This window comes from Tursiops truncatus, chromosome 3 (assembly GCF_011762595.2).
Source record: "Tursiops truncatus isolate mTurTru1 chromosome 3, mTurTru1.mat.Y, whole genome shotgun sequence".
Classification (NCBI taxonomy): Eukaryota; Metazoa; Chordata; class Mammalia; order Artiodactyla; family Delphinidae; genus Tursiops; species Tursiops truncatus.
Window position 1 is genome coordinate 61044775 of NC_047036.1, and position 27329 is coordinate 61072103.

General features: G+C 37.3%; 1 protein-coding gene across 2 annotated transcripts in view; it reads right to left on the reverse strand.

The window, feature by feature from the left end:
* Positions 1-16441: 16441 nt before the first annotated feature.
* The window catches only part of TBCA (tubulin folding cofactor A), a 98431-nt gene continuing 87543 nt past the window's right edge, over positions 16442-27329 (reverse strand). For both annotated transcript variants that reach the window (XM_019929150.3, XM_033852955.2), the window contains 2 exons: positions 18872-18958; positions 16442-16712 (listed from right to left, as the gene is read on the reverse strand). In XM_019929150.3, coding sequence (XP_019784709.1) covers positions 16632-16712; positions 18872-18958 — 168 coding nt within the window. In that variant the 3' untranslated portion in view covers positions 16442-16631. The remainder of the gene's footprint in view (positions 16713-18871; positions 18959-27329) is intronic.

Sequence of the window (27329 nt, forward strand, 5' to 3'; positions counted from 1 at the left end):
ATGTCTCTATATTCCTTTAAACTTTTTTCACTCACTGCCTATTTATGTATGTAAGTATCTATCATGTATTTATCTTTTTATGTGCTTTTTTATCAAATGGTAGCATACCTATATACACTATTTCACACCTTGTATTTTATTTTTACTTAACAGCATAATTTAGATGTCTTTCCACATCAGTATATGAAGAGTCTTCTCATTCTTTTCTGCAGGTACATAGTATTCCCTTGCATGGATGTGCCGTAATTCATTTAACCCATCCCCTATTGATGAACATTTAGGTTATTTCCAATCTGTTGCCATTAAAAATGCCACATCATTTCATACACATGGAAATGTATCTGTAGAATAAATTCCTAGAAGTGGAAGGAAGCACAGGGACAAAGTGTTTATAGCACATTGCCATCCATAGAAGTTGGGCCAATTTGTACTTCTACCAGCAATATATGACAAGGCCTATTTTCCCACACCCTGGCCAACCAGCACGTTATCAAATTCCTGGATCATTGCCGATCTGATGAGTGAATAATGGTATCTCAGTGCAGTTTCAGTATGCATTTCTATTATTACATGTGGAGTGTTTTTTCTTATATTGAAGAACCATCCCATGCACATTACTATATATAAAACAGATAAACAACAAGGACCTACTGTATAGCACAGGGAACTATACTCAGTATCCTGTAATAACTTATATGGGAAAAGAATCTGAAAAAATATATATATATCTGAAATATATATATATATATATATCTGAATCACTTTGCTGTACATCTGAAACTAACACGACATTGTAAATCAACTATACTTGTTTCTATCAATAGTATTATGTAGTCTGGTTTATCAATTTTTTCTTCTTTGGCTTCTGGGTCTCCCATGGTTTCTTCATTTTTAAAATTGAAGTCTTTAATCTATTTGGAATTTATCCTGAGTAAGATACGGGGTGTGGATACACTTTGTTTTTCTTGATCTCACATTGCTGTGGAAGTATTTGTCACCACAGCTCTAACTGATACCTGAAATGATTTTATATAGTTATGTGTTTGATCATTTGTTTTTTGTTTAGCACAAGATCATAAACTGCACTAGGGCAAGGATCTTGGCCATTCTTGTTTTCCACTGTATCCCTAGTACTAGCAAGCCCCTGGGACATAGTAGGTGCTCAATCAGTATTTCAAGAATAAAGGAACAAATGAGTAGGTGTATCACAGAGCTGCAATCACAATAATGTTTCGTAACCAACCACCTCAAAACCCAGAGGCATATAACAAGAAGGTTTTTTTTTGTTTTTTTTTTTTGTTTTTTTTGCGGTCCGCAGCCTCTCACTGTTGTGGCGTCTTCCGTTGCGGAGCACAGGCTCCGGACGCTCAGGCTCAGCGGCCATGGCTCACGGGCCCAGCCACGCTGCGGCATTTGGGATCTTCCCAGACAGGGGCACGAACCCGTGTCCCCTGCATCGGCAGGCGACCTCTCAACCACTGCACCACCAGGGAAGCCCCAACAAGAAGCTTTCATTGCTCAGTCACACAAGAAATAATCTTGTTACCTGGGTCCTTCCTCCTAGAGATTCTGATTTAATTGGTCTGGGAGGCAGCTTAGGCATATGGATTTTTTTCCCCAAAACTTCGCAGGAAATTTTTACGTGCAGCAATGTTTGAGAACCTCTATTTTAAATAATGTTTGCTATTATTCTAACTGATTGTGTCAAAGTCTTGAGATGCTTAATTATGATGCAATTATCTGAAGCATAATAATGAGGAAACTGAGGGAGGTGGAAAGAGAAGTGGAACTTGGATTATGTTTACACAGAACAGAAAGGTGAAATTTTAGGAGCTACACGTTTAATCAACATAAGCAGTCAAGCTATAGAATTCAGGTCCCAACAAGAATAATACAACATCTTATCTCATGGAGAGGGGAAGATTCCTTGTCAAATGGCTCAAAGCCCCCAAATACTAAGGACTTAATAGAGTTCATCTCACAATGACATACCATGTGAAGTATATTGAGAAAAATATTGGCATTTGCTCTTGCTATGAGATGCACTCAGGTTAACTCTGTAGAGTTAGGCCAAGATCATCTGACGCCATGACAATTTTTCCTTCCTAGGAGAAGCAGATGAAATTTTAAAAGGGTGATGATGTATCTATTGTCCTTTGGCAAGGTGCTGCCAAGGTCCCTGGACTTCTCCCCCACAAAACAGGCTGTATTAACAGATCTATTGTCTGCAGCATCTTTGTTTAGAAGCCCTGCTGGATTAAATTTTTTTAATATAAATTTATTTATTTTTGGCTGTGTTCGGTCTTTGTTGCTGCGTGCGGGCTTTCTCTAGTTGTGGCAAGTGGGGGCTACTCTGTGTTGCAGTGCGCGGGCTTCTCATTGTGGTGGCTTCTCTTGTGGCAGAGCACGGGCTCTAGGCACGTGGGCTTCAGTAGTTGTGGCACACGGGCTCAGTAGTTGTGGCTCACAGGCTCTAGAGCACAGGCTCAGTAGTTGTGGCGCATGGGCTTATTTGCTCTGTGGCATGTGGGATCTTCCCGGATCAGGTCTTGAACCTGTGTCCCCTGCATTGGCAGGCGGATTCTCAACCACCACGCCACCAGGGAAGTCCTCTGCAGGATTAATTTTCTGATATATTGCCTCCATACATAAATTGGGGAGAAACTTCTTCCTTTGTAACTCAGGTAAAAGGAGAGAAGTTTACAACTGGATATCACCTCAGGGCCACACTTTCTGCACCATGGAAAGAAGAACTCTCCTATCTATCTCACCATTGGAACAGCTGCCTGGTTGTCACCCAGGGGCCTGCTCAAGCTCTGGAGTCCAACACTGTTTATACTGAAGAGTAGATGATAGAGGACATTTCTTGGCATTGTGAATTGTGAGTAAAGGGAGAGAGAAACCCTTTGGCCAGTATCTTTCTTTTGGGTCCTGCAGCCATGTCACTGTGATCAGAAGAATCAAAGTGCTGTCTAGCCCAGAGAGGGGAGTCATTGCTAATCATGGCAAGCTCTAAAATAACTGTGTGTTTTGAGTGGCATCTAGCACTCAATAGGCACTTAATAAATATTCACTAATAACATTAGGGCACTCAACACCAAACAGGATGATAAGGCCGTCTTTTTTGGTTGTTTTATACTTGGGTAATTGATAAAAATAATTGCACAGCTTTAAACGTTTAGCAGTGATTAGCTAAAACCATCACCTCGAAGCCCTTCCCACTTTGATAAACTCATTCCCATTAAAATTCTCAGAACCTGAGGAACAGCAGGGAAAGAAGCCAATAAAAGCATCTCAAAGAGTTTTACATTATCTCCATAAGCTATCTAATCTAGCCATTTTGAATGATCTATGTAAATTAATTACACTTTTTAATTAGGTGGTCTTTTAGCTTGCATATTGAATTTTACCAGTAATTACAGCAAGGCAGGAGGTCACTTGATTGGTATGGGAAACAAGAGGCCTTTATTTCATTGAACTGAAACACTGGATGCTTAGGAAAAAGAAAACTGTCAAATTTATGCCAGTTTTCAAAATTCAAACTGCGCAGATCTTGTCCATTTTTTTTTTTCCCTTCTGTGGCTCACTGGGGGTTTTTCTTCATAAGTATCAGAATGACTTCTAAACACCCACTGACTCAAAACTATTATAATAGACCAGCTCAGAAGCTTGAATTTTGCATCGCTAGTGCTAGGGGGGAGCAAAGCCTACTCTTTTGATATTAGTCACATTAAATGCCATTGAATTACTAGTGCAGTTGTTTCCAGATGTGACTTTATTTTGTTTCTGCAGGCAGACAGTCTGTGATTTTCATTAACTTCATCATTTAAGCAACAACAACAACAGCGAAAAACAACCCCCGCAAAAGCTAGTGCTATACTTTATGCCAAGCAGGACAAAGTATTCTTTAATTAAACAAATATAGTGGTCATTGTAGTGAACAGAGTGCATTTAACATCTTTAAAATATTTGTGAATGACATTTCATGGCTCTTTCCCTCATCTCATCTTGCACCAGGATCCCAAATTTCCCTTCTTTTTCTACATTTTTGTGACCTGGGCTGTCCAATAGTAGATCAGTGGGTAGAGAGTTGTGCAAGAAGCATTTGCTGATCTAATGCAATCCTTGGGAAAATCAGGATTGCTAATTAAAAACCACAGAGTGAATAAAAGTCTTGACCCAGAGGAATTCTCCTATCTGCAGCTCAGAGGGAGCTTCATTTTCATGCCAGCACACACACATCATCACAATCCTGGGAGTTCAGTTAATTTCCCGCTGGTCATGCTTCCTCATGGGCCAAGGGCTACGCTTCTGTGAGATGGCATGGCCATCCCCCCCGCCCTCCCCCACAAAGGGCAAGGGCAGGTTATTCTAGTCTCTTTATCCAGCTTTGCATTTTCAAATCACTTCCAACAGGGCAGTGTGATAGCAGGGGCAACAGCTTGGGCATCAGGAGGCTTGGGTTCAGGCCTGATTATCTGTGCAGAGGGCAGGGTGACTGCAGTCAGCCCATCATGTCCCTGGGGGCTCCCACTTTCCTCATCTGTGAAAGGAGGGATTCACGTGGACCCGTGTGATCACAAGTTCCATCCACTTCCAATAACTTCCAAGGCTGTCTCTGCTGAAGCTTTTCTTTTTCCCTCAATTTATCGTGCATTTAGCTACACAGATGTAAGCTCTTAGAAGGCGGGAATCAGATTTTATTCCCTTTCTCGACCCCCAGCTCCTAAAGGCTGAACATTGTAAAAGTCCAATAAACATTTGTTGAATGAATGGGACTGAAAAATCAAGATGGTGAAGTAATATGTTTTATTGATGTTAGTAGTAGGAGTAGCAGCAGAAGCAGCAGCAAACGTTTTTTTTCTTTCTAACACATACTCTAAGCTAAGCATTGTGCTAAATCCTTTATATGGTTTGTCTCAACTAGTGGAAGGAGACAAGCTCATATTTTCTTTTTCCCTCTCTGGTGGACCCTGCTAAATAGAATTCACTCACATATGGGTTCGTCCTTACCAGTAGAACCTCAGTGTTGCTTGAGGCAGCAATGTAAATGCTAGAACAATTACCTCTCCCAGAACTCTTGCTTCTTGCGGTAAACCCAAGTGGCCCAGTTCTGGTCAATGAAAGTAAGCAGAAATCTATAAGGTAGGACTTCCAGGAAAGCTACTGTCTCCCAGATAAAAAGGGGAAATGTCAGCTGGAATTTGCCTTCTGTCATTTCACCTTCTCTTTCTTCCTGCTTGGGACTTGGACTCGGTGCCTGTAGGCAGGTGGATCTTGTTATCACATGAACAAAAGCCACAGGTAAAGGCTGGTGGAACAGGAAGTGACAGGGAGCCTGGACCCTGGGAGGCTTCCTTGAGTGGCTGTCTCAGACCTTCACTGTACCTCCAGACTCCTGGCTGTATGAGGAAGATACCTCTAACCAATGCATTCTACCTTGCCTACGTCCATCCATCATGATACTACAATGAGTGTTTTTGCAAACAGTATTTCTAACCTTTGTGGGGGTTTTTTTTGTTTGTTTTTTTGCGGTACGCGGGCCTCTCACTGTTGTGGCCTCTTCCGTTGCGGAGCACAGGCTCCGGACGCGCAGGCTCAGGGACCATGGCTCACGAGCTCAGCTGCTCCGCGGCATGTGGGATCTTCCCGGACCGGGGCACGAACCCGTGTCCCCTGCATCATCAGGCGGACTCTCAACCACTGCGCCACCAGGGAAGCCCTCTAACCTTTGTTTTTATAAGCTCTGGCCTACTCCTACCAAGAGCCATGTCACTTCTGCCTCATTTCCTGCTTCTCCATAACTTTCTATCTCTCTAGCTCAGCCTTTGACCGTTTTTTTATTAACTGGGCAGAAGACCTTAATAGACATTTCTCCAAAGGCATACAGATGGCCGAAAAGCACATGAAAAGATGCTCAACATCACTAATTATCAGAATAATGCAAATCAAAACTACAATGAGGTATCACCTCACACCAGTTAGGATGGCCATCATCAAAAAGTCTACAAACACTAAATGCTGGAGAGGGTGTGGAGAAAAGGGAACCCTCCTATACAGTTGGTGGGAATGCAAACTGGTACAGCCACTGTGGAGAACAGTATGGAGGTTCCTTAAAAAACTAAAAATAGAACTACCATATGACCCAGCAATCCCACTCTTAGGCATATACCCAGAGAAAACCGTAATTCTAAAAGATACATGCACCCCAATGTTCATTGCAACACTATATTTTAAAAATTTATTTATTTTATTCATTTTATTTTTGGCTGTGTTGGGTCTTAGCTGCTGTGCGCGGGCTTTCTCTAGTTGCGGCAAGCGGGGGCTACTCTTTGTTGCGGTGCACGGGCTTCTCATTGTGGTGGCTTCTCTTGTTGCAGAGCACCGGCTCTAGGCGTGTGGGCTCAGTAGTTGTGGCATGTGGGCTCAGTAGTTGTGGCTCATGGGTTCTAGAGCACAGGCTCAGTAGTTGTGGTACACGGGCTTTGTTGCTCCACAGCATGTGGGATCTTCCCGGACCAGGGCTTGAACCCGCATCCTCTGCATTGGCAGGCGGATTCTTAACCACTGCACCACCAGGGAAGCCCTGCAGCACTATTTACAATAGCCAAGACATGGAAGCAACCTAAATGTCCGTTGACAGATGAATGGATAAAGATGATGTGGTATATATACACAATGGAATATTCCTCAGCCGTGAAGAAGAATGAAATAATGCCATTTGCAGCAACATGGATGGACCTAGAGATTATCATACTAAGTGAAGTAAGTCAGAAAGAGAAAGACAAATATCATATGATATCACTTATATGTGGAATCTAAAAAAAATGATACAAATGAACTTATTTACAAAACAGAAACAGACTCAGACACAGAAACAAATGTATGTTACCAAAGGGGAAACGTGGGGGGAGGGATAAATTAGGAGTCTGGGATTAACATACACACACTACTATATATAAAATACATAACCAACAAGGACTTACTATATAGCACAGGGAACTCTACTCAATATTCTGTAATAACGTATATGGGGAAAGAATCTGAAAAAGAATGGATATATGTGTATAAATAATTGAATCAGCTGTACACCTGAAACTAACACAACATTGTAAATTAACTATACTCCAATATAAAACAAAAATTAAATTTAAAAAGAAAAAAAGGGAGGGGCACCTTACTCATCATCTAATCACATCTCTCATTTTGATAGAGGAGAAATGGAGACCCAGGAAATTTAAATGACTTGCTTACCAGGGTGACAGCACCCATCCTGGTACCAGAGGGAAGACAGTACCTACCAGCTGAAAATGATAAAGCCAAAAAGACCGAGACAGCCTGAGCCCTAAATCACATCACTGAGCTGTGCTGTTCTGAGCTCTGAACCGTCTACCCCCAGACTTCTAGTTGTTTGGGACTCTTGATCACCTTTATTGCTTCAATCAGTATTGGTCAGGTGTTCTGTTACTGGCAGCTGAACACATGCTATGTGATCCAGGGCTCTTCTGAAAACTCTCTTCAGTTTTTTCATTTTAGTTCCTGCTTGAGATGACTTGGATAGTTGTGGTGTAGTAAACAAAATCCAGACTAAAAGGTTTCTGTTTGTCCCTTCCTCTGGGCTCCAATAAGACCTTCTATGACTCTGATTCTGGCATCAGTTTCGATGTGTGGGTTCCCCCACACATACCACCAAGAAGTTCTCGATACCAGCTGGGTGTCCTACAATTCAACTCAATTCTGTTACTATCTACCTGGAGATAACATTATATCCCACAGGTTATGGGCTCAGTCTTATAAGACTTCCCCCACCCCAGAACTTCAGAGTTCAACTGCAAGCCCAGGTTATTGCCAATTGACTGTAGATTGGAGGTTCCAATAACCCCTTCCTTGAGTTATTAATTTGCTAGAGTGGCTCATAAAACTAAGAGAAATATTTTACTTACCACATTACTGGTTTATTGTAAAACGATCTAACTCAAGAACAGCCAGATGGAAGAGATGCATAGGGCAAGGTATGGGAAAAGTGCTCAGAGCTTCCATGCCTTCTCCCCAACCTCTAAGAGCTCACCAACCCGGAAGCGCTCAGAACGCTCTCCTATTGTTTTTGTTTTTTTTTTTCCTCCTATTGAGTTTTTATGGAGGCTTCCTTACACAGGCATCATTGACTAAATCATTCAGCCCCTCTCACCACCCTGGAAGTCAGGGGGTGGGACTAAATTTCCAACCGTCCAATCATACAGTTGGCTCCTCTGGCAACCAGCCCCATCCGTCTGTGCTTTCCAAAAATCACTGCAGTAACACAAACTCAGGTGTGATTGAAAGGGGCTTGTTATGAATATTATCGCTCTTATCACTTAGGAAATTTCAAGGGTTTCAGGAGCTCTGTGCCAGAAACAGGAGGAAGACCAAATAAATCTTTTTCTTTCTTCCTTCCCTCCTTTCTTCCTCCCTCTCTCCTTCCTTTCTTTTTCTTTCTTTCTTTTCTCTTTCTTTTCTTTTTCTTTCCTTTTCTTTCTCTCTTTCTTTTTCTTTTCTTTCTTTCTTTCTTTCTTTCTTTCTTTCTTTCTTTCTTTCTTTCTTTCTTTCTTTTTCTTTCTCTCTCTCCTTCTCTCTTTCTTTTCCTCCCTCCCTCCCTCCTTCCTTCCCTTCTCTCTCTCTCCTTTCCCTCCTACCTTTCTTTTTTTGGTAGAACAATGATTGTTTTTTTCCCTTCCAGTTTTATTGAGATATAACTGACACATAACACTGTATATGTTTATGATATACAGCATGAGATTTACATACTTCATGAAGTGACCATCACACTAAACCCAGTAAATATCCATCATCTCATACAAGTACAAAATTAAAGAAATAGAAACATTTTTTTCTTGTGATGAGAACTCCCAGGATATACTCTCAACTTTCATATATAACATACAGCAATGTTAGTTATATTAATCATGCTGTATATTACATCACCACCACTCATTTATCTTATAAACTAGAAGCTTGTACCTTTGACTGTCCTTATCCAATTGTCCCTTCCCCCACCCCTACCTCCCACCCTCCTTCGTCTCTGGTAACCACAAATCTGATCTCTTTCTCTATGACTTGGTTTTTGAATATGTATTTCTTATTATAAATCTCAACATCACATTGATCTTTATAACAGCACTTGGTCCCCTACACTGTAAGGATTAGTTAGCGGATCATGAGCTTCTCAACTCTGCGTTCCCAGAGCCTAGCATGGTGCCTGGCACCCAGCAGGTGCTGAGTGCATGGCTGTCATGAATGGATGAAGAATAGGTTCTAATTCTGTGCCCGTGTTACAAATCAGCGTGCGGCTACTGCTCTTATTTTGTCTAGAGGCCCAGCTATTTCCTCTCCGCACAGTTTGCTAAATTCCCTATTTATAAACAATGCAATACTTTCATTTTCAGTGTAGCTTTTCCCCTGACAGAAGCATGCAGCTTTGGCTCTAAATCATAATTTTCCCACCACTCCTGGGATGTCCACATCTCTGTCTTTGGTGAAAGTGGATGTGAAAGGTGGATATTCAGAAGAGAGCAACCCCTAACTGGAATTAACCTGAACACTAAACTATGTTCTGCCAAGGGTCTGGAGGGAGGGGAGGGTGGAGGAATCGGTGCAGTGGTGTCAGCTGCCCTGCGAGGCTGAGCTAAGTCTCTGGAGAGTAGGCCACAGACATCCCAAGGCCAACCCAAGGCTGAGTGACCACGTCTAGGATACTCACACCTTAAATCTTCAAAAAGGAGGCCACCGGTGAGAGCACCTAGAGAGGCCCTGCTTTACATCTCCTCGGGGCTTTCTGATGGGGAAGGGAGGCTGTGGGGCTGACAGCCACATCCCTCAGTGGGGAGGAGAAGACGCCAGCTGTGCTCTTCTCCCTGGAATCTACCCAGCTGGGGGCGCTGTTAGCAGCCTGCTGGGAGATCTGCACACTTGGGAAGTCCGGGGAGAAGCTGGTTTGCTTCGTATGACTCAGTCTCTACAGAACAACAAGATCTTTAAACAATACTAATTAAAACATGTCACTCCCTGGGTTAAAATCGTGGTGAACTCTCGTTAGAACAAAACCTTAATTTCTTTCCTTAGCTTATAAAGCCCCACAAGTTTTTCTACTACTTTCCCCATCACTCACTTGGCTCCTGCCCCACTAGTTCTTTTCTTAGAATACACCTAGCACCTTTTTGTCTTGGGTTTCACACTAGTTGTTCCTTTTTGCTTGGAATACGATTTTCTGATATAGAGCTCAGCTCAAATGTCACCTCTCAGGAAGTCCTCCCTGATCACCCAGTTGTTCTCTAGCGCATCATTTAATGTTAATTCTATGCACAGAACACATTACTGCTATTTTCTTGTTTACTTATTGTCAGTATCCATGAGTTGTATGCTCCTCAAGAGAAGAGATCTTTGTCTGTCTTGCTCACCATGGCATCCTAGCTTCAAAATAGTGCCTAATAGTACAGGCTCAAGAAATGCTTGTTACGTAAGTTTAATTCTTTAATCTATTTAAGCTGTATTTTGTTGTGTGGAATGAGATAGAAATCAATTTTTATTTTTCTCAGACTTTCTTAATTCCATATATATATTATCCATCCTTTTACCACTAACTCGAGATGCCACCTCTATCAGGTACTTATGTATTGATACACATACTTAGGGTGGGTTTGGGTTTTCTAGTCTATTCTACTGACTGACAGTTTAACGTAGATTTTTTTTTTTTTTTTTTTTTTGCGGTACGCGGGCCTCTCACTGCTGTGGCCTCTCCCATTGTGGAGCACAGGCTCCGGACGCGCAGGTTCAGCGGCCATGGCTCACGGGCCCAGCCGCTCCGCGGCATGTGGGATCTTCGCGGACCGGGGCACGAACCTGTGTCCCCTGCATCGGCAGGCGAACTCTCAACCACTGCGTCACCAGGGAAGCCCCTGACTGACAGTTTAATGGTGTGCTGGTTTCACTGTTTTAAATGCAGTAATTTTAAGTTTCAATATCCAACTGCACTACCTGCTACTCTTATCCCCTCTACCCCTTAGCAATTCTCAGTTTTCAAGATTTTCTTGCATAGTCTCACCATTTATTTTTCTCTATTTTGATAATTGTGACATTACATTTATATATTAATTTGTGGAGAATTGCCATCTTTAAAATGTTCTCACCAACAGCATATTAGATTGTCTATTTCCCTATACTCTTACTGCATAGTATCAATTAAAAATTCTGTTAATCTATTAGTTTCACCAATTTTTTTTCTTTTTATATTACAATTTTTGACTCTGTTGAAATTTACTTTGGTGTGAGAGGTGAAATAGAAATCCAGCTTTATTTTTCCTTCAAATGATTAGCTGGTTATCCCAATACGATTTATTGAATAATCTATCTTTCTGATGTCTGAAATATCCTTTATCACATACTAAATTTATATATATATATATATATATATATATATATATATATATATATATATATATATATATTTGGGCTTGCTTCTGGACTCTATTCTCTTTGATTTTCTATTTTTTACCATACATTTAATTATCACAACTTGATAAATTTTAATATTGAGCAGAGCTAGTTTTCCCTCATTACTATTTTTTCATATCCCCCTCCCAGATATTCTTTCCTGTTAAAATTTTTTTTAATTGCATTTTAGGATCATTTCCTAACATTCCCCTCCTCTCTCCAAACCATGTTGTATTTTATTTCATTGAATTTACAGATGGACATATGGAGAAACCTCATTTTGACAATATCAACTTTCCATATGTAGCACAAGTCATTTTTTAAAATGTCATCTTCTATGACTCTTCTTAGGGACTTATTTTTCCATTATGTTTAGTTATTGCTGGCATATAGAAAAGCTTTTGGGTTCTATGTATTTATTTTTTACGACTGCTGTAACAAGGTACCACAAACTAAGTGCCTTAAAACAACAGAATTTATTATCTCATAGCTCTGGAGGCTAGAAGTCTGAATCAAGCGGTTGGTGGAGCCACAGTCTCTCCAGGAATCTAAGGGCGATTCCATGTCTTTCTCATATCTTCTGGTGCCACCTTGCTATTCCTTGGCTTGCAGCTGCATAACTCCACCCTCTGCCTATGTTGTCATGTGGCCTTCTCGCTGTTTCTTAAAGCTGTCTTATTAGCACATCGGTCATACTAGATTAAGGGCCTACCCTACTCACTAGTGTGACCTCATCTTAACTGATGAAATCTGCAAGGACCCTATTTCCAAATAAGGTCATATTCTGAGGTACTGGGGGTTAGGATTTCAACGTATCTTTTTGGAGCACATAACTCAACCCATTACAGTTTTACATATTCATTTTGCAGCTACCCACTTTAATTTCCTCAATGCTTCTAATTATTTTACGGATCACGTCCTTGTGTTTTCCTGGTATCAATACATATCAACTGCATACCATGTAAATAATGCCTCTTTTCAATTTATTTATTTCATCCTTTTATCTAAGCTCATTGGCTAGTACTTTATCATACCTAGTCAACAGGTATTCATCTTTTAAAAAACCCCATTCATTCGCACTTATTCTTCTGTGAACTCTGTGTTTTCATCCTTTATCTTTTGTACTAGGAATTTTTTCTTATTAATTTGAAAAGTCTTTTTGAGCATTAAAAATATTAATCTTTGGTGACATATATTGCCCCCAAGACTTTGAAAGCACCTTGTCACCTATCCAACAGTCAACACAAAGCACAGAAAATATAAGGGTGTAGATCTACTGTAACATAAATTAATCACAGCTTTCTGTGCAACAGTGTAATACAGGAACAAATACCTCTCATAAGAGCAATAAGACTAATAGTGAAGTGCAATGTAGAAGCACTCTTGAAAATTTCAAGTACTCTAATACTTAAAACTTGTTTCATACTGCACCATTTCTAAACCATTCAATTTCTTTCCAGCTAAAGCACTCAAACGAGTCTCAAGGACTAAATTATCTGATTAACCCTTTAATGTCAAATGCTTCACAGCTCTTGCTCACATACTATCAAGTTTACACTGACATTTAAAGGCCCCAACTCACCATCAAGGAAAGGATTAATCTGTCCTTGGTTTATTTAAATGACCAAATAATAAGATTAAAGTGATAACCAGCTGTAGGATATGTCCTTATTAAATTTGATAGGATTTTTTAAAAGCCAAGTAATGTAATGAAGTTTGCAAAGTAATTTAGATTAACCAGGTTTGACTGCTCAATTTGGAAGTGATTCAGTGCACAGGTACAGGCATAGAGACAATTTTTAAATATTAGGCTTTGATTGTTCCTCACCAGAAATTCATGAAAAGTGAAATGAACATTTCAATATAGTGCTATAACCAGCTTTCATTACTCATAAACACGTGCTTATCACTTTTTTTTTTTAATCCTCCCAAGTAGCTGTTTACATGACTTATCCAGATGGTACAAAATAGGATAAAGGAAGGACAATCTAGTTCTTGAGATGTTAATACTCATCCAAAATGTGAATGTCCCAAAAACACAGCCAGAAAGCTCCAGGACTTTGGGAGAGTACTTTGATTTACTAGGACTGAATCCCTATTAGACATGTCCAAGTGAAAATGCTGAAACTTGGGAATCCTCTCAATGGCATTAAAATCAGCCTGGATTTGGTCACTTTACTCATTCCATGTTATGTCTGTTTATCCTATGTACATTCTTACTTACTTAGAAATGATGTGACCTTTGCTATACAAAGAAACACAGAAAAATTAGGTTTACTACTTGATTCTGCCACTTGTCTTCGTTTTGCCTGTCTAATCTATGGATGCCATTGTATTGGTCTGTGCAAGGACTAACAAATGTTGAATAATTACATATTACCAGGACACTTCATGCCTGCAATGTGTGTAAATTTGCACACATTCACTGAGACAACTGCTCTGAGACCTAAGAAGTTGATAGCTATATATCAAAGAAGTTTATATATATCTATATCTATATGGTATATATATCTATATAAAATGAGTTTATATATATGAGAATAATATATAAATTTTATAAATATTACTTTAATTATTATACTAAGGTAGTGTTTTTCACAACCCAATAGCAGGTGGTCATGATCAGATGAAAGAGAACAGAAAACATCTGAGGAATTGTACATATTAAGGATGCTTTTTATTTTATGTATATATGGACCCCCATATATATATGCACTGGGTCACAATCAAAAATGTGTTTCTTATTGTGCTTTGTGGTCAAAACCGTTTGAAAAGCACTGTATTAAATGTATTTTGTTTGTGATGAGATGGAATCCTTCACAGCATTCTTTGTCTCACTCTAGAAGTTAGACATGTTTTTGCTTTTCACTTATTCTACAAATGTTAATTGAGCAACTGCTGTATGTTAATGGGGGTCAGGTATTGGTACAGGGAGAAAAAGGGCAACATTACTTTAGGGAATTTCTACTTATTGTTACACAATGTAAGGTTCTAAATAAAAGCTTAAAAACAAATTAATGCTAAATTGATTATAACTGTTCTTAATGTGCCTCTTGGCCACAAAAACAAGTGGAATGTGTCAAAATTCTCAGGAATAAGCCTTCCCAGAATGTTAAGCTTCTTGCTGCTTCTCATCAATCCCTGGAGAGAGCCAGTATAAAATCTATAGTAGTTGAGATAGGAATTCTCTAACGATACATTTCTTTTCATCTACCTTGTTGATTTCTTCTTTATTAGGCTTTTTGGCAAGACAATAATTTTTTCAGTAACCAAGATCTGGGTCATGGCTGCAAAACTTACCCTTCAGTATTACTCTTCTCAGGAGGGAGATATGTTCTCTTCAAGTTTTAACTGATAAGGAAACCATTTGCTATGAATATATATGATATTTGTGTATTTGGCAGAAGGATGAAATGAGATATTTTACATTAAAATAATAAAATATTTAAAAACTCAATATGCCAAAAACAAAAAAATAAGCCCCAAACCAGAAAAGGCCCACCTGTTCTGTTCTTAATACCAACCACAAAATAATCTAACTCTGAAGAGTTCAATTCTCCTGGTACTCAAATCTCTAACAGTGAACCTTAGTATAAAACTTTACATTGTAATTATAATTTTTATTTCCTCATTTGTCCCCTCTTCTACCTCAAATACTTTAAAAATGGCAGGTAGTATGTTTTATTTTTTTAAAGATCTTTATTGGAGTGTAATTGCTTTACAATGGTGTGTTAGTTTCTGTTCTACAACAAACTGAATCAGCTATACATATACATATATCCCCATATCTCCTCCCTCCTCCGTCTCCCTCCCACCCTCCCTATCCTTTTAATATGTTTTTAAATGATGACATTTCAATTTAGAAATGCTTCAGATATGTTATTCTCTGATGAAGAAATTTTCTGAATGTGTAAGTTTTATTTTATAAATGATACATTCTGTGCTTTAAAACAGAGTAGCCTTCAGAAATAACATTAGGAAAGAATAGTATTATTTTTCTCTTTGATCTTTTTGACAGATTCAAGAAATGTTATAGTTTCTAGTGATCATTTGCAATTTCCAAAATCAGACCCACCATACTACAAGTATGTATTTTATAGCAGCAAAAGTTCAAGTTCTCTTATTTTTTTAATTACGAGCTTTAAAGTTTAAATGTTATTATTACTAGTTTGGTTCATTAGATCATGGCTCATGTTAGGTAGGTGACATAAGGCTCATATACATTTTCTAGAAATATAAGAAAACTAAAGTTGTCATTTATTTTTGGGAAATAAACTCAAATGATTAGGTTATGGATTTACAGTAGTACTGGGAAAAAGCTTTGTGATGCAACAATACCCTTTTTTCTTGTCAATCAAGACAATCCAGGTTTGACTACGGCCAGTGCATGCTATAGCTGACTTGTATCTTCCCAGCTCTGTTTGGCTGATGTCACGTTAGTCACTTGAAATCAGTCACAGTGGGAGTATTTACACTACAGAAATCAGCAAAAGCTACAAACCAGAGGTTCCCTTCCCATTTTGAAAAGTCACTAAACATTTCCCAGCACACCACTGGCAACAGCCATTATTCCTTTAAAATACAATTCAATTCTTTATTGTTCATAAGAATCTTATTCTTGAAGATCTAAATGGTTGGTGTTTTCTGTATAAATCTGACTTTCTGGAAAAAGATTTATATGTTTCTCATTAGTTCATAGTGATGGAAATGTTGGACTTTCACTGTGAATAAATAAATATGTAAGGCTGTATCCACAGAGAGGTTCTTACTCTCTTACCTGCGAGTTGTATCCTCCTCAGAATAAAATATTCAAAATTTGTATTTTTATCTTAAAAAAAAAGTAACCTATTTTTAACTTAATCCACGCTTAAGCAGCAAAATATCTAGACTTTAAATAGGACCTAACAGATTTTAATTCTCTGTCAAAAATGGCTATGACTTAATGATAAAAGGTTCATTAAAATATGCTGTAAAGTACGAAAGAAGCAATTTTATTAGATGAACTCATTTATTTGACACATTAAATCAGGCAAAGAAAAACATATGCACTGCATAAAAAGAATCACATTCTCATACTACTTGGACACATAGCAGTGGTCAAAAATAATGAATTGTGGAATGGATCCCAGGACTTAATGCAAAAAAACACCCTGTATAGAAAACCTTCAGGCTTCTAACTTCACTGAATCCAGTACTAAACGTGCCTCCTTATATTCCTCAGCTTCTCCCAAGTCTTTTTCACTCTCCTGAAATTAAATATAATAAAAATTAGGTTTATCCTTCTCGAACTTCAGTACTTTAATTACTCAGATATTACAAACCATCAACATAAGCAGCTCAAAAATTAAAACAAAAAGGATCCCAAGCCTCACCTAAATATAGTATAATTCCACAGATTTCTGAAGAACAATTCTGTTCTTTCATTACAGCTAAGGGAAGAAATAACAGGTTTGGTTTTGTTTCATTGTATATACTCATACAATAAGTGAAAAACATGGTCATCTAAAGGTACTGGCATTAAGTAATTAAATTAAAACCTCAGAAAAAATTTTAAAACACTGCATTCTCACTTGGTCAACACATCACCATACAAATGGAGTTATTATTAGTAATGCACTAAAAGTAAAAAATTATTTACTAGTGTGTTACATATATAATGACATTCAGACCAAAATAATCCTCCAACTACTCACAATGACAAAGGCGGCTACTGGTGTCACACCAGAGTTAAGTACAATCTTTGAATCAGAAAAGTGAACTGTCTGCTTGGTATTGAGTATTATACACACTACTACAAGGAAACAGACTGACAGCTTTCATTTTCTGATTAAAGACTCAAAGATTGAGTCTTTCCTTGGTATTTTACACAGAAAACTTTTACTAACATATTGTAACAGTAACAGAAATGAAATAATATCATCTAAGTTACTGTGCATAGCAAATTTTGATTTTTTAATAAATAAATAAAGCAATAGCAATTCAAGGCAATAAAAGATGGATATATACAAACACTTACAGGGCAGAGGGAATAAAGTGTGTGTATATGTATTTAATATGAAATTTTAAAGCAAAAAAGACTGAGGATTTGCTTAATTCAGACTACAAGTAAGAATTTCTGAAACTTCTGTATTACACCTAAACTATGTCTTTGTTCTCTGTCAGAAAATATAAGCTCTTCGAGGGTACAGATGCTGCTGAATATATCCTCACACACAAGTGTATCATCCAAAGACAATATTATTTTTTTCAAGCAGTTTCTATTACTTTCTCAGCTACTACATTCATGAGAGAAAAAAGCATTTCAATTTTCAGGAAATACAAATGATGCTTTTGTTTTGGGTAATATTTTAATAGAGTAATTATTTCCTGCTTTCATCTATCTTTTATTTCATCTGTCTTTTAACCATAGCCTCATTTTTGGCTTTAAAGAGAGTTTTCCTGCCTTTAAAAGGTTCCTATAGTTAAATATGAGTTCTGTGTCAAAAGTAAAGTAAAATGTAAGTATTTCTCTCTGTTTTTCTACAGATTTAGTCCTAATATTATTTTGGTGGGAAAACAAATCTCACTCTCTTTCCAAGAATACATATACATGATCATACTGAAAAAGCCTCACACTACTTTTGTTATATAGGGAAAACTATGAATCAGGAGACAGCTATGTAGCTGGTAATTAATATTAGCTCAAGAACTAGAAACATAAAATGAGGTTAATAAAGGAAATGATAGAATTCATCAAATTATCATCAAACAGCAATAATAATCGGCTGGTATATAGTGTTATGCTTTTATCTCTATTAAGAAATAAAAAAGATGACTTTGCATTTTTCTTAGAACGCTTTTTAAAATCATTCTGCCACTGTATCACAAGACATTTATACCAGCAAGTATGATAAGAGTGTTATACAGCTCCAAGTTAATATGAGAGCACTGCCTAAATATTACTGTACAGGGTTTTCTTTACTCTCTCAAATCGATTTAGGTTTGAATTGGAAAGAATTCCAAATCCTTTTTAAAACAGCCCAAATTCATTTGAAACATTTGGATCTTTTAAAATTTCAAACAGACTACTCACCTTTAATGTGTCAAAAAAGATCTTTATGTGTGAAAACCAAATCATTCAAGATATTGCTGGACAGTATTAGTACTATGAATACCTACCATGATAACTCAAATATATTTAATTAATTAAGTTTAAATAAATAAACACGTTAGACACAGTACTTTTACTGGAGGTATAACTTAAAACACCACTTAAACTCCATTAATTATTTAAAAATAAACTGGTACATTGAGCAAGTAAACAAAATGTCACCAACTAGCTTTCAGTGTTAAACATTTAAAATTTTGGCCTTTCGTGTATTAGATTGAAAAAAATTGAAACATAAGACAGATAAGTATTACTTACTAATAACTGCAGAAGATCAGTATATGCAGCTTCCAACCTGCGCTGGCAATCTGGGATCATCATCCGGGACTCTTGCAGGATCTCTGCCTATAATGAGAATCTCTGTGAGACATGCAGAAATGGTAGAACTTATGCATTTAGCTCATACCTCTGAAAATATATAAAATGATTTAGAGGAATCAGAAAAAAATTACTGTTATGTTAAATATTTTAATTTTAATTGTGTTTATTATAAGTTAGAAAGAATGACTATCATAATGTAAAATATACAAAGTACAAGTTTTACATCTAAACCTCTTTGGTAATCACCCTCTCATGCTAAGCGAAAATTAACTCAAAAAGCTTTTCATAGAGCATTTATTTAAAAAGGCTATTTAAAATAAACTATTTCTCCTGCTGTCAAAAAGCACCTTTATCCAAAATGGGATCAGCTGGTTATATAAATATCTCCTGCATCTTTTCAGTAATAAAGAAAAACAGTGTTCAGATAATATCACACGGAGATAATTACTGAATGAAAAAAGTTATTGAGTTATTGATCACATCGTGTGCACACTGCAGGAGGTTCTCACTGAAAGACAGAGGTAAAGAAAAATGAAAAGCAAAGACCAGCAGGCTCATATTTTTGATGCTTATCATGCATAAAAAGTTATTACTTATCCTTGTGCTTCATTTTAGGAGAGAGATTATTCTCCCCATGCAGTTTGATCCAAATTACCAACCTGGCACCCCTCTGAATGTGAACTTCTACTTCTGTCTATTCCTCCTGAAGACAGACACTACAGAATTAAAAACGGGAATCTTTATTTTGGAGGATATTTCTAGACTTAAAAATCCATCGTTTGAAGAAGGACTGTAACATATCAAATCATAGAAAAAGAAAAAAAATCAAAGAGATGACTGGGAAACCCAATCAATAAGAGGGTAAATACATTAGTGTCAGATGTCAGACCTCAAATAAGTCTACTTCCTAAGGAAGTAGGAAGCTTTATTTCCTTAAACTAGTCTCAGAAAGAGACACAGTGATCATTAAAACATTTATTTCCAAAACGTAATGTTTGGTCAAATACCTTTGGTTAAATGAGTGCAAAATCTAAACTTTAACCTAGAAGCTTTATTACCTAGCTCACATAAAAACAAAAGACATAATTTAATGGTAATCATACTACATTCTAATAGAAACTTTAATAAATCCCACTACCTCTTCCTTTTCCCAAAAGTTTTGTCATAGTTCACAATGTAAATAAAAATCAAAATTATAATATACAAGGATGCTCTCTATCCACATCTCTTTTCTCAGGTGAAATCTATTGCTGAACTTGTAATTCTTTTACTAATAAGGCACATGTTGAAAATTTCAAACACAGGATCATGACTTTATTTTACAGCTATTCATCCTATGCCTAAATATTCAATCATTGCCACTAATTTATTTTTGTGTAACTGGTTAGTTTGAATACATGTGAAAAATCAGTGACAGGGACGTTTCATTGGGTAAGCGATTCATATTTCCTCCCCTATGGACTCCACTTGAAAATAGCTTATAGGAATTAAACAAGATGAAATGAATATAAAGAATTTGGTCAAACACATGATAAGCCAAAATGTACACTTGTAAAATTTGTTTGGCAAACTTTAGTGTTGTCACTGAAATGAACTTTAAACAATGATGTCCAAAATAATTTCTAGTCATTATTGTTCTATCCATTATTATAGAGCAAAACTCCTCAATTAGTCTGTCAAAACAGGACTCTGACTTAAGTAGGGCTAAAGCTCTGTCTGTCCCATACACCAGCCTCATTTCATACAATAAGCTTACTATATATTTGCAGGATGCCAGGTATAGGGGATATAAAGACGAAAAAGAGGTCTCATCCTCCAATCCATACAGGAGAATAAACATGAAAATAAGCACTTAACACCGCTTCAAGAAGATCATGCCACAGGGAGCCAAAGGCATACAGTACAGTGGTAACTATGATTTGGAATCCATAAACCACACCTTAATCAAGGCCATAAATCATATACTTTACCTTCCTACAATGAATTACAACTGTCAGGAATAATTTAAAAAGACAGTATATAAGGTGTGATTATACAGTAAAGATACCCTTCAAAATACCTGAATAAACTAAAGAAGTATTATCATTCAAAGTGTTCCCCTTGGGAAGGAGTCATTCGAATGAATGGGGCCTCTGTTTAAAATATCTGGATAAACTGTCAGTTCATTCTAGTGCTTACTATGACAGGACTGAGGTTAAGTAAGAATCTTGGCACAGATATGCAGGTACAAGGAACTCAGGAGAACACAACAGGATGCAGTCCTACTGATATCTTACTGTTTTTAAAACAAGTTATGATTTTTGGGGGGCAAGTTATTCAGGTAAAACTGATGTTGGGGGAGGCGTAGCAAGGCTCATTATAGCAATGAATAAACTACTGACCTAAAATATGATCAATTTTTTTAATAATCAAAACATACATACATTGGAAAGGAAAAGCCTTATTGGCAGATCTTTATTTTTTCAGAAAGAAGTGTGAAATAATCTAGCCAATGTCAAGTCCTTTTGGTACTGATCAACTGGGATAAGGTTTCCAGCTTCTTTCGTGATCCAGATCATTCACCCAGGCCTGGCTATACCTATAATAATCTATAAACGCTCTAATATTAGATACTGGCTGCTTCTGGAACCCATGGTAACTGCATTAGTTTGTCAAACTGAGATTTAGAGTAGCTCAGAGATTACTGGAACAATGGTTAAGTCTTTCCTTTTACATGGTGGCAAAATGGTAATGTGATAATAAACAAGTTAAGAAATCCATTTGATGAAAGAAAGAAAGAAAACAGTAACTATGTGAGGTGATGGATGTGTTAAGTAGCTTGAACATGGTGAATATTTATTTCACAATGTATATCTATATCAAACCATCAAGCTACATACCTTAAATATATACAATTTTAATTATACCTCAATAAAGCTGGGGAAAAAAGATATAAAGATACTTTGAGAAATATAGAATTATAAAGTCAGAAGAGACATAAGTGGTCATCTAGTCCAGCCTCCTCAGCCTACGAATGATAAAGTTGAGTCCCAAAGTGATTAGCTAGTTAACAGGTGAGTTACAGTCCATGATTCTGCTTTCAACTCTAGCATGTGAATTAGTGGTAGTGGCAGTCAGTATCCAAGACAGCTTCCAATGATCCTCACCGCCTTGTATTCCTACCCTTGTGCAGTCACCTCCCACACTGAATTTGGTCTGGCACTGTGTGACCAACAGAATGTGGCAGAAATGGCATTCTGGGACTGAAGACCTGAAGCTGGGTCTTAAGAAGCCTTGTAGCTTCCACATGGGCCGCTTGGATTGATCACTTTTGTGAAACACTTCTCTTAGGACCCAGTCACCATGCCGTGAAGAAAAAAAGAAAAAGAAAGAAAGAAATTCATTTGACTTGTGTTTTGTGGTTATTGATGAATGGTTAAGGATGTAAGAAGAATTCTATGAGTCAAAAATAATCTGGGCTCTAAGCCCCGACACATCAATAATTACTTAAATATGAATGGTCTAAATTTACCAGCTAAAAACCAGTCTACAAGAAACTCATTTCAAAATAATGAAATACAGGTTAAAAAAAAAAAAGGATGGAAAAACAATACATCATGCAAACATTAAAAAAAGAGCAGTACTGGCTATATTAATATTGGATAAAATAGACTTAAGAGCAAAAAAATTATGAGGGGCACAGAGGGATATTAAAATGATCAATCCACCAGGGCTTCCCTGGTGGCACGGTGGTTGAGAGTCCGCCTGCCGACGCAGGGGACACAGGTTTATGCCCCGGTCTGGGAAGATCCCACATGCCGCGGAGCGGCTGGGCCCGTGAGCCATGGCCGCTGAGGCTGCGCATCCGGAGCCTGTGCTCCGCAACGGGAGAGGCCGCAACAGTGAGAGGCCCGCGTACCGCAAAAAAAAAAAAAAAAAAAGATCAATCCACCAAGAAAACACAGTGATCCTAAATGTGTACACACTAAACAAAAGAGCTTCAAAATACATAAAACAAGAAATGATAAAGCTAAAGGGAGAGACAAACAAATCCACAAAGTTGAGGATTTCAATACGCTACTCTTAGCAACTGACAGAGGTACTAGAGGAAAGAAATCAGCAAAGATATAAAAGAATTGAGTAACACCATCAACCAAAAGATCTAACTGACATTTATAGAACACTCTACCTATGAAAGATTAATACAAACACTTTTCAAGCACTCATGAAACATTCTCTGCAGTACACTATATCCTGGATCAAAACACAAAACAAACAAAAACCTCAACAAATTTAAAAGTATTGAAATAACACACAGAACATGTCTGACTATAATGGAATAAAATTAGAAATCAATAATAGAAAGATAGCAGGACTCAACACTTAGAAATTAAACATTCTTCTAAATAACTGATGGGTCAACAAGGAAGTCTCAAAGGGAACAGAGAAATACATAGATAAATGAAAATGAAAATACAACATGTCAACTTTTGTGAGATTCAGCTAAAGCAGTGCTGAGAGGGAAATTTAGAACACTAACTGCTTAGATTAGGAAAGAGGAAAGATCTCAAATTAAAAATCTAAGTTTTTCCTTCATGAACCTAAAAAAGAAGAGCAAAAGAAACCTAAAACAAGCAGAAGAAAGGAAAGAATAAATACACAATCAGAAATCAATGAAATTAAAAACAGGAAAAGAACAGAGGGAAAAAAAAGCAGTGAAATGAAGAGCTTTATTTTGGAAAAACAATTGATAAACCTCTAGTTAAGACTGACAAATACAGAGTAATAAGAAGGCACAAATCACCAGTATCAGTAACAAAATACAGAATGTCAACACAGACCCCACAACCAACAAAAGGAGAAAAAATACTGAAAGTGATTTTATAATATTGTTCATAATGCTCATAAATTCAACCACTTAGAAGAAATGGGCCAATTCCTTGAAAACTACAAACCACCAAAATGCAACTGATAAACTGAACAGTTCTATAATTATTAGAGAAATTGGATCTGTAATTAAAAAGTTCTTGAAAAAGAACTCTTCAAGCACAGATGCTTCCACTGGACAACCTTATCAAATATTTAAACACAACACCAATTTTACATAAATCTTTCAAGAAAAAAAAAGAGAGAACACTTCCCAATCTAACAAATACAGTATAAAAAAAAGTAAACTGCAAACCATTATCTCCCATAAACTTAGATGCAAAAGTCCTCAACAAAATATTAGCAAATCTAATTCAGCAATTATGAGAATTATACAAATAAAGTCAAAATGGATTAAAGACCTAAATGTAACGCCAGACACTATAAAACTCTTAGAGGAAAACACAGGCAGAACACTCTTTGACATAAATCACAGCAACATCTTTTTTGACCCACCTCCTAGAGAAATGGAAATAAAAACAAAAATAAACAAATGGGACCTAATGAAACTTAAAAGCTTTTGCACAGCAAAGGAAACCATAAACAAGACAAAAAGACAACCCTCAGAATGGGAGAAAATATTTGCAAATGAAGCAACTGACAAAGGATTAATCTCCAAAATTTATAAGCAGCTCATGCAGCTCAATAACAAAAAAACAAACAACCCAATCCAAAAATGGGCAGAAGACCTAAATAGACATTTCTCCAAAGAAGACATACAGATGGCCAAGAAGCACATGAAAAGCTGCTCAACATCACTAATTATTAGAGAAATGCAAATCAAAACTACAGTGAGGTATCACCTCACACCAGTTAGAATGGGCATCATCAGAAAATCTACAAACAACAAATGCTGGAGAGGGTGTGGAGAAAAGGGAACCCTCTTGCACTGTTGGTGGGAATGTAAATTGATACAGCCACTATGGAGAACAGTATGGAGGTTCCTTAAAAAACTAAAAATAGAACTGCCATACGACCCAGCAATCCCACTACTGGGCATATACCCTGCGAAAACCATAATTCAAAAAGAGTCATGTACCAGGCTTCCCTGGTGGTGCAGTGGTTGGGAGTCCACCTGCTGATGCAGGGGGCGCAGGTTCGTGCCCCGGTCTGGGAGGATTCCACATGCCGTGGAGCGGCTGGGCCCGTGAGCCATGGCCGCTGGGCCTGTGCGTCTGGAGCCTGTGCTCCGCAGAGGGAGAGGCCACAGCAGTGAGTGGCCCGTGTACCGCAAAAAAAAAAAAAAAAAAGTCATGTACCACAATATTCACTGCAGCTCTATTTACAATAGCCAGGACATGGAAGCAACCTAAATGTCCATCTACAGATGAATGGATAAAAAAGATGTGGCACATATATACAATGGAATATTACTCAGCCATAAAAAGAAACAAAACTGAGTTATTTGTAGCGAGGTGGATGGACGTAGAGTCTGTCATACAGAGTGAAGTAAGTCAGAAAGAGAAAAACAAATACCGTATGCTAACACATATATATATGGAATCTAAAAAAAAAAAATGGTTCTGAAGAACCTAAGGGCAGGACAGGAATAAAGATGCAGACGTAGAGAATGGACTTGAGAACACAGGGAGGTGGAAGGGTAAGCTGGGACGAAGTGAGAGAATGACATGGACATATATACACTACCAAATGTAAAATAGATAGCTAGTAGGAAGCAGCTGCATAGCACAGGGAGATCAGCTGGTGCTTTGTGACTACCTAGAGGGGTGGGATAGGGAGGGTGGGAGGGAGACGCAAGAGGGAGGGGATATGGGGATATATGTATATATATGGCTGATTCACTTTGTTATAATGCAGAAACTAACACACCATTGCAAAGCAATTATACTGCAATAAAGATGTTAAAAAAAGAGAGAGAATTATATAACACAATCAAGGCTGGTTCAATATTTGAAAATTAATCCATGTAATTCACAGTATCAACAGGCCAAAGAAGAAAAATCATGTGATCGTACGAAATCACACAGAAGAAGCATTTGACAAAATCCAACACCTATTCATGACAAAAATACTCAGCAAAACTGTGAAAAGAGAAGAATTTCCTCAACTTGAAAAAGACCATCTACAAAACCCCTACAGCTAATATTTATGTAATGATAAAAAACTATCTCCCTAAGACTGGGAACAAGGTAAGGATGTCCACTCTGACCATTCCTATTCAACATAGCACTGTAAGTTCCAGCCAGTGCAACAAAGCAAGAAAAGAAATAAAAGACATACAGACTTAAAAGAAATAAAACTGTTCTTATTTGCAAATGACTTGCAAATGACATGACTGTCTATGTAGAAAATCAGAAGGAATCTACCAAAAACTCCCCAGAACTCATATGTGAGGTCAGCAAGGTCACAGGTTGTAAGATCCACACACAAAAATTGACTGCACTTTTATACCTAACAACAAATACAGCATTGGAAACTGAAACTAAAAACAATACCATTTACAATAGCTTCAAAGAAAATGAAATACTTAGGTTTAAATCTAACAAAACATGTACAGGATCTGTATGCTGAAAATTACAAAATACTTATGAAAGTCAGACCTAAATAAACTGGAGAGACTTACCATGGTCACTGATTGGAATACTCAACGTGGTAAAGATATCAAATCTCCCCAAGTTGATCTATATACGTTTAATGCAATTTCTATCAAAATCTTAGCAAAGTGTTTTACAGATACAGAAAAGCTTATTTTAAAATTTTTATGGAAAAGCCAAGAAACTACAATAGGTAAAACAATTTTGAAAGAAAAGAAAAGCAACTGAGAGGGCTCAGTCTTCCCTGTGTTAAGTAAGGTTCACTATACAGCTATAGTAATCAAGATAGTGTGGTACTGGTAAAGGGTTAGACACATTAATGGACCAGAACGGAACCCCAAAATAGACCCACACAAATAAGTCCAACAGGTTTCTGACAAAGGCATGAAAGCATTTCAATGGAGGAAGGATAACCTTTTCAACAAATGCTGCTGGAACAACTGGGCACTCATAGGCAAAAAGATGAACCTTTAATTAAACCTCATACCTTACAATAAAAATTAACTCAAAATCAATCAAAGCCTTGAATGTAAGACATAAAACCATACAACTTTTAGAAAAAAAAGAGAAAATCTTCAGGACCTAGGTCTAGGCAAGGAGGCCTTAGACTTGAGGTCAAAAGTATGATTCACAAAAGGAAGCATGAGCTGTAAATAAGGTGTTCTCAAAGTTAAAAACTGTTGCTCAGTAACAGATTGTGTTAAGAGGGTAAAAAGACAAATTAGAGATTAAAAGAAAATATTTGCAAACCACATATCCAACAAAGGGCGTTTATCTAGAAAATATTAAAAATTCTCAAAATTCAAAAAGTAAAAAAATAAAGTATCTATTTAGAAACTGGGCAGAAGACATGAACAGACATTTCACTGAAGAGGATATACAGACGGGCAATAAGCAAATGAGACGTTCAACATTATTAGCTATTAGGGAAATCC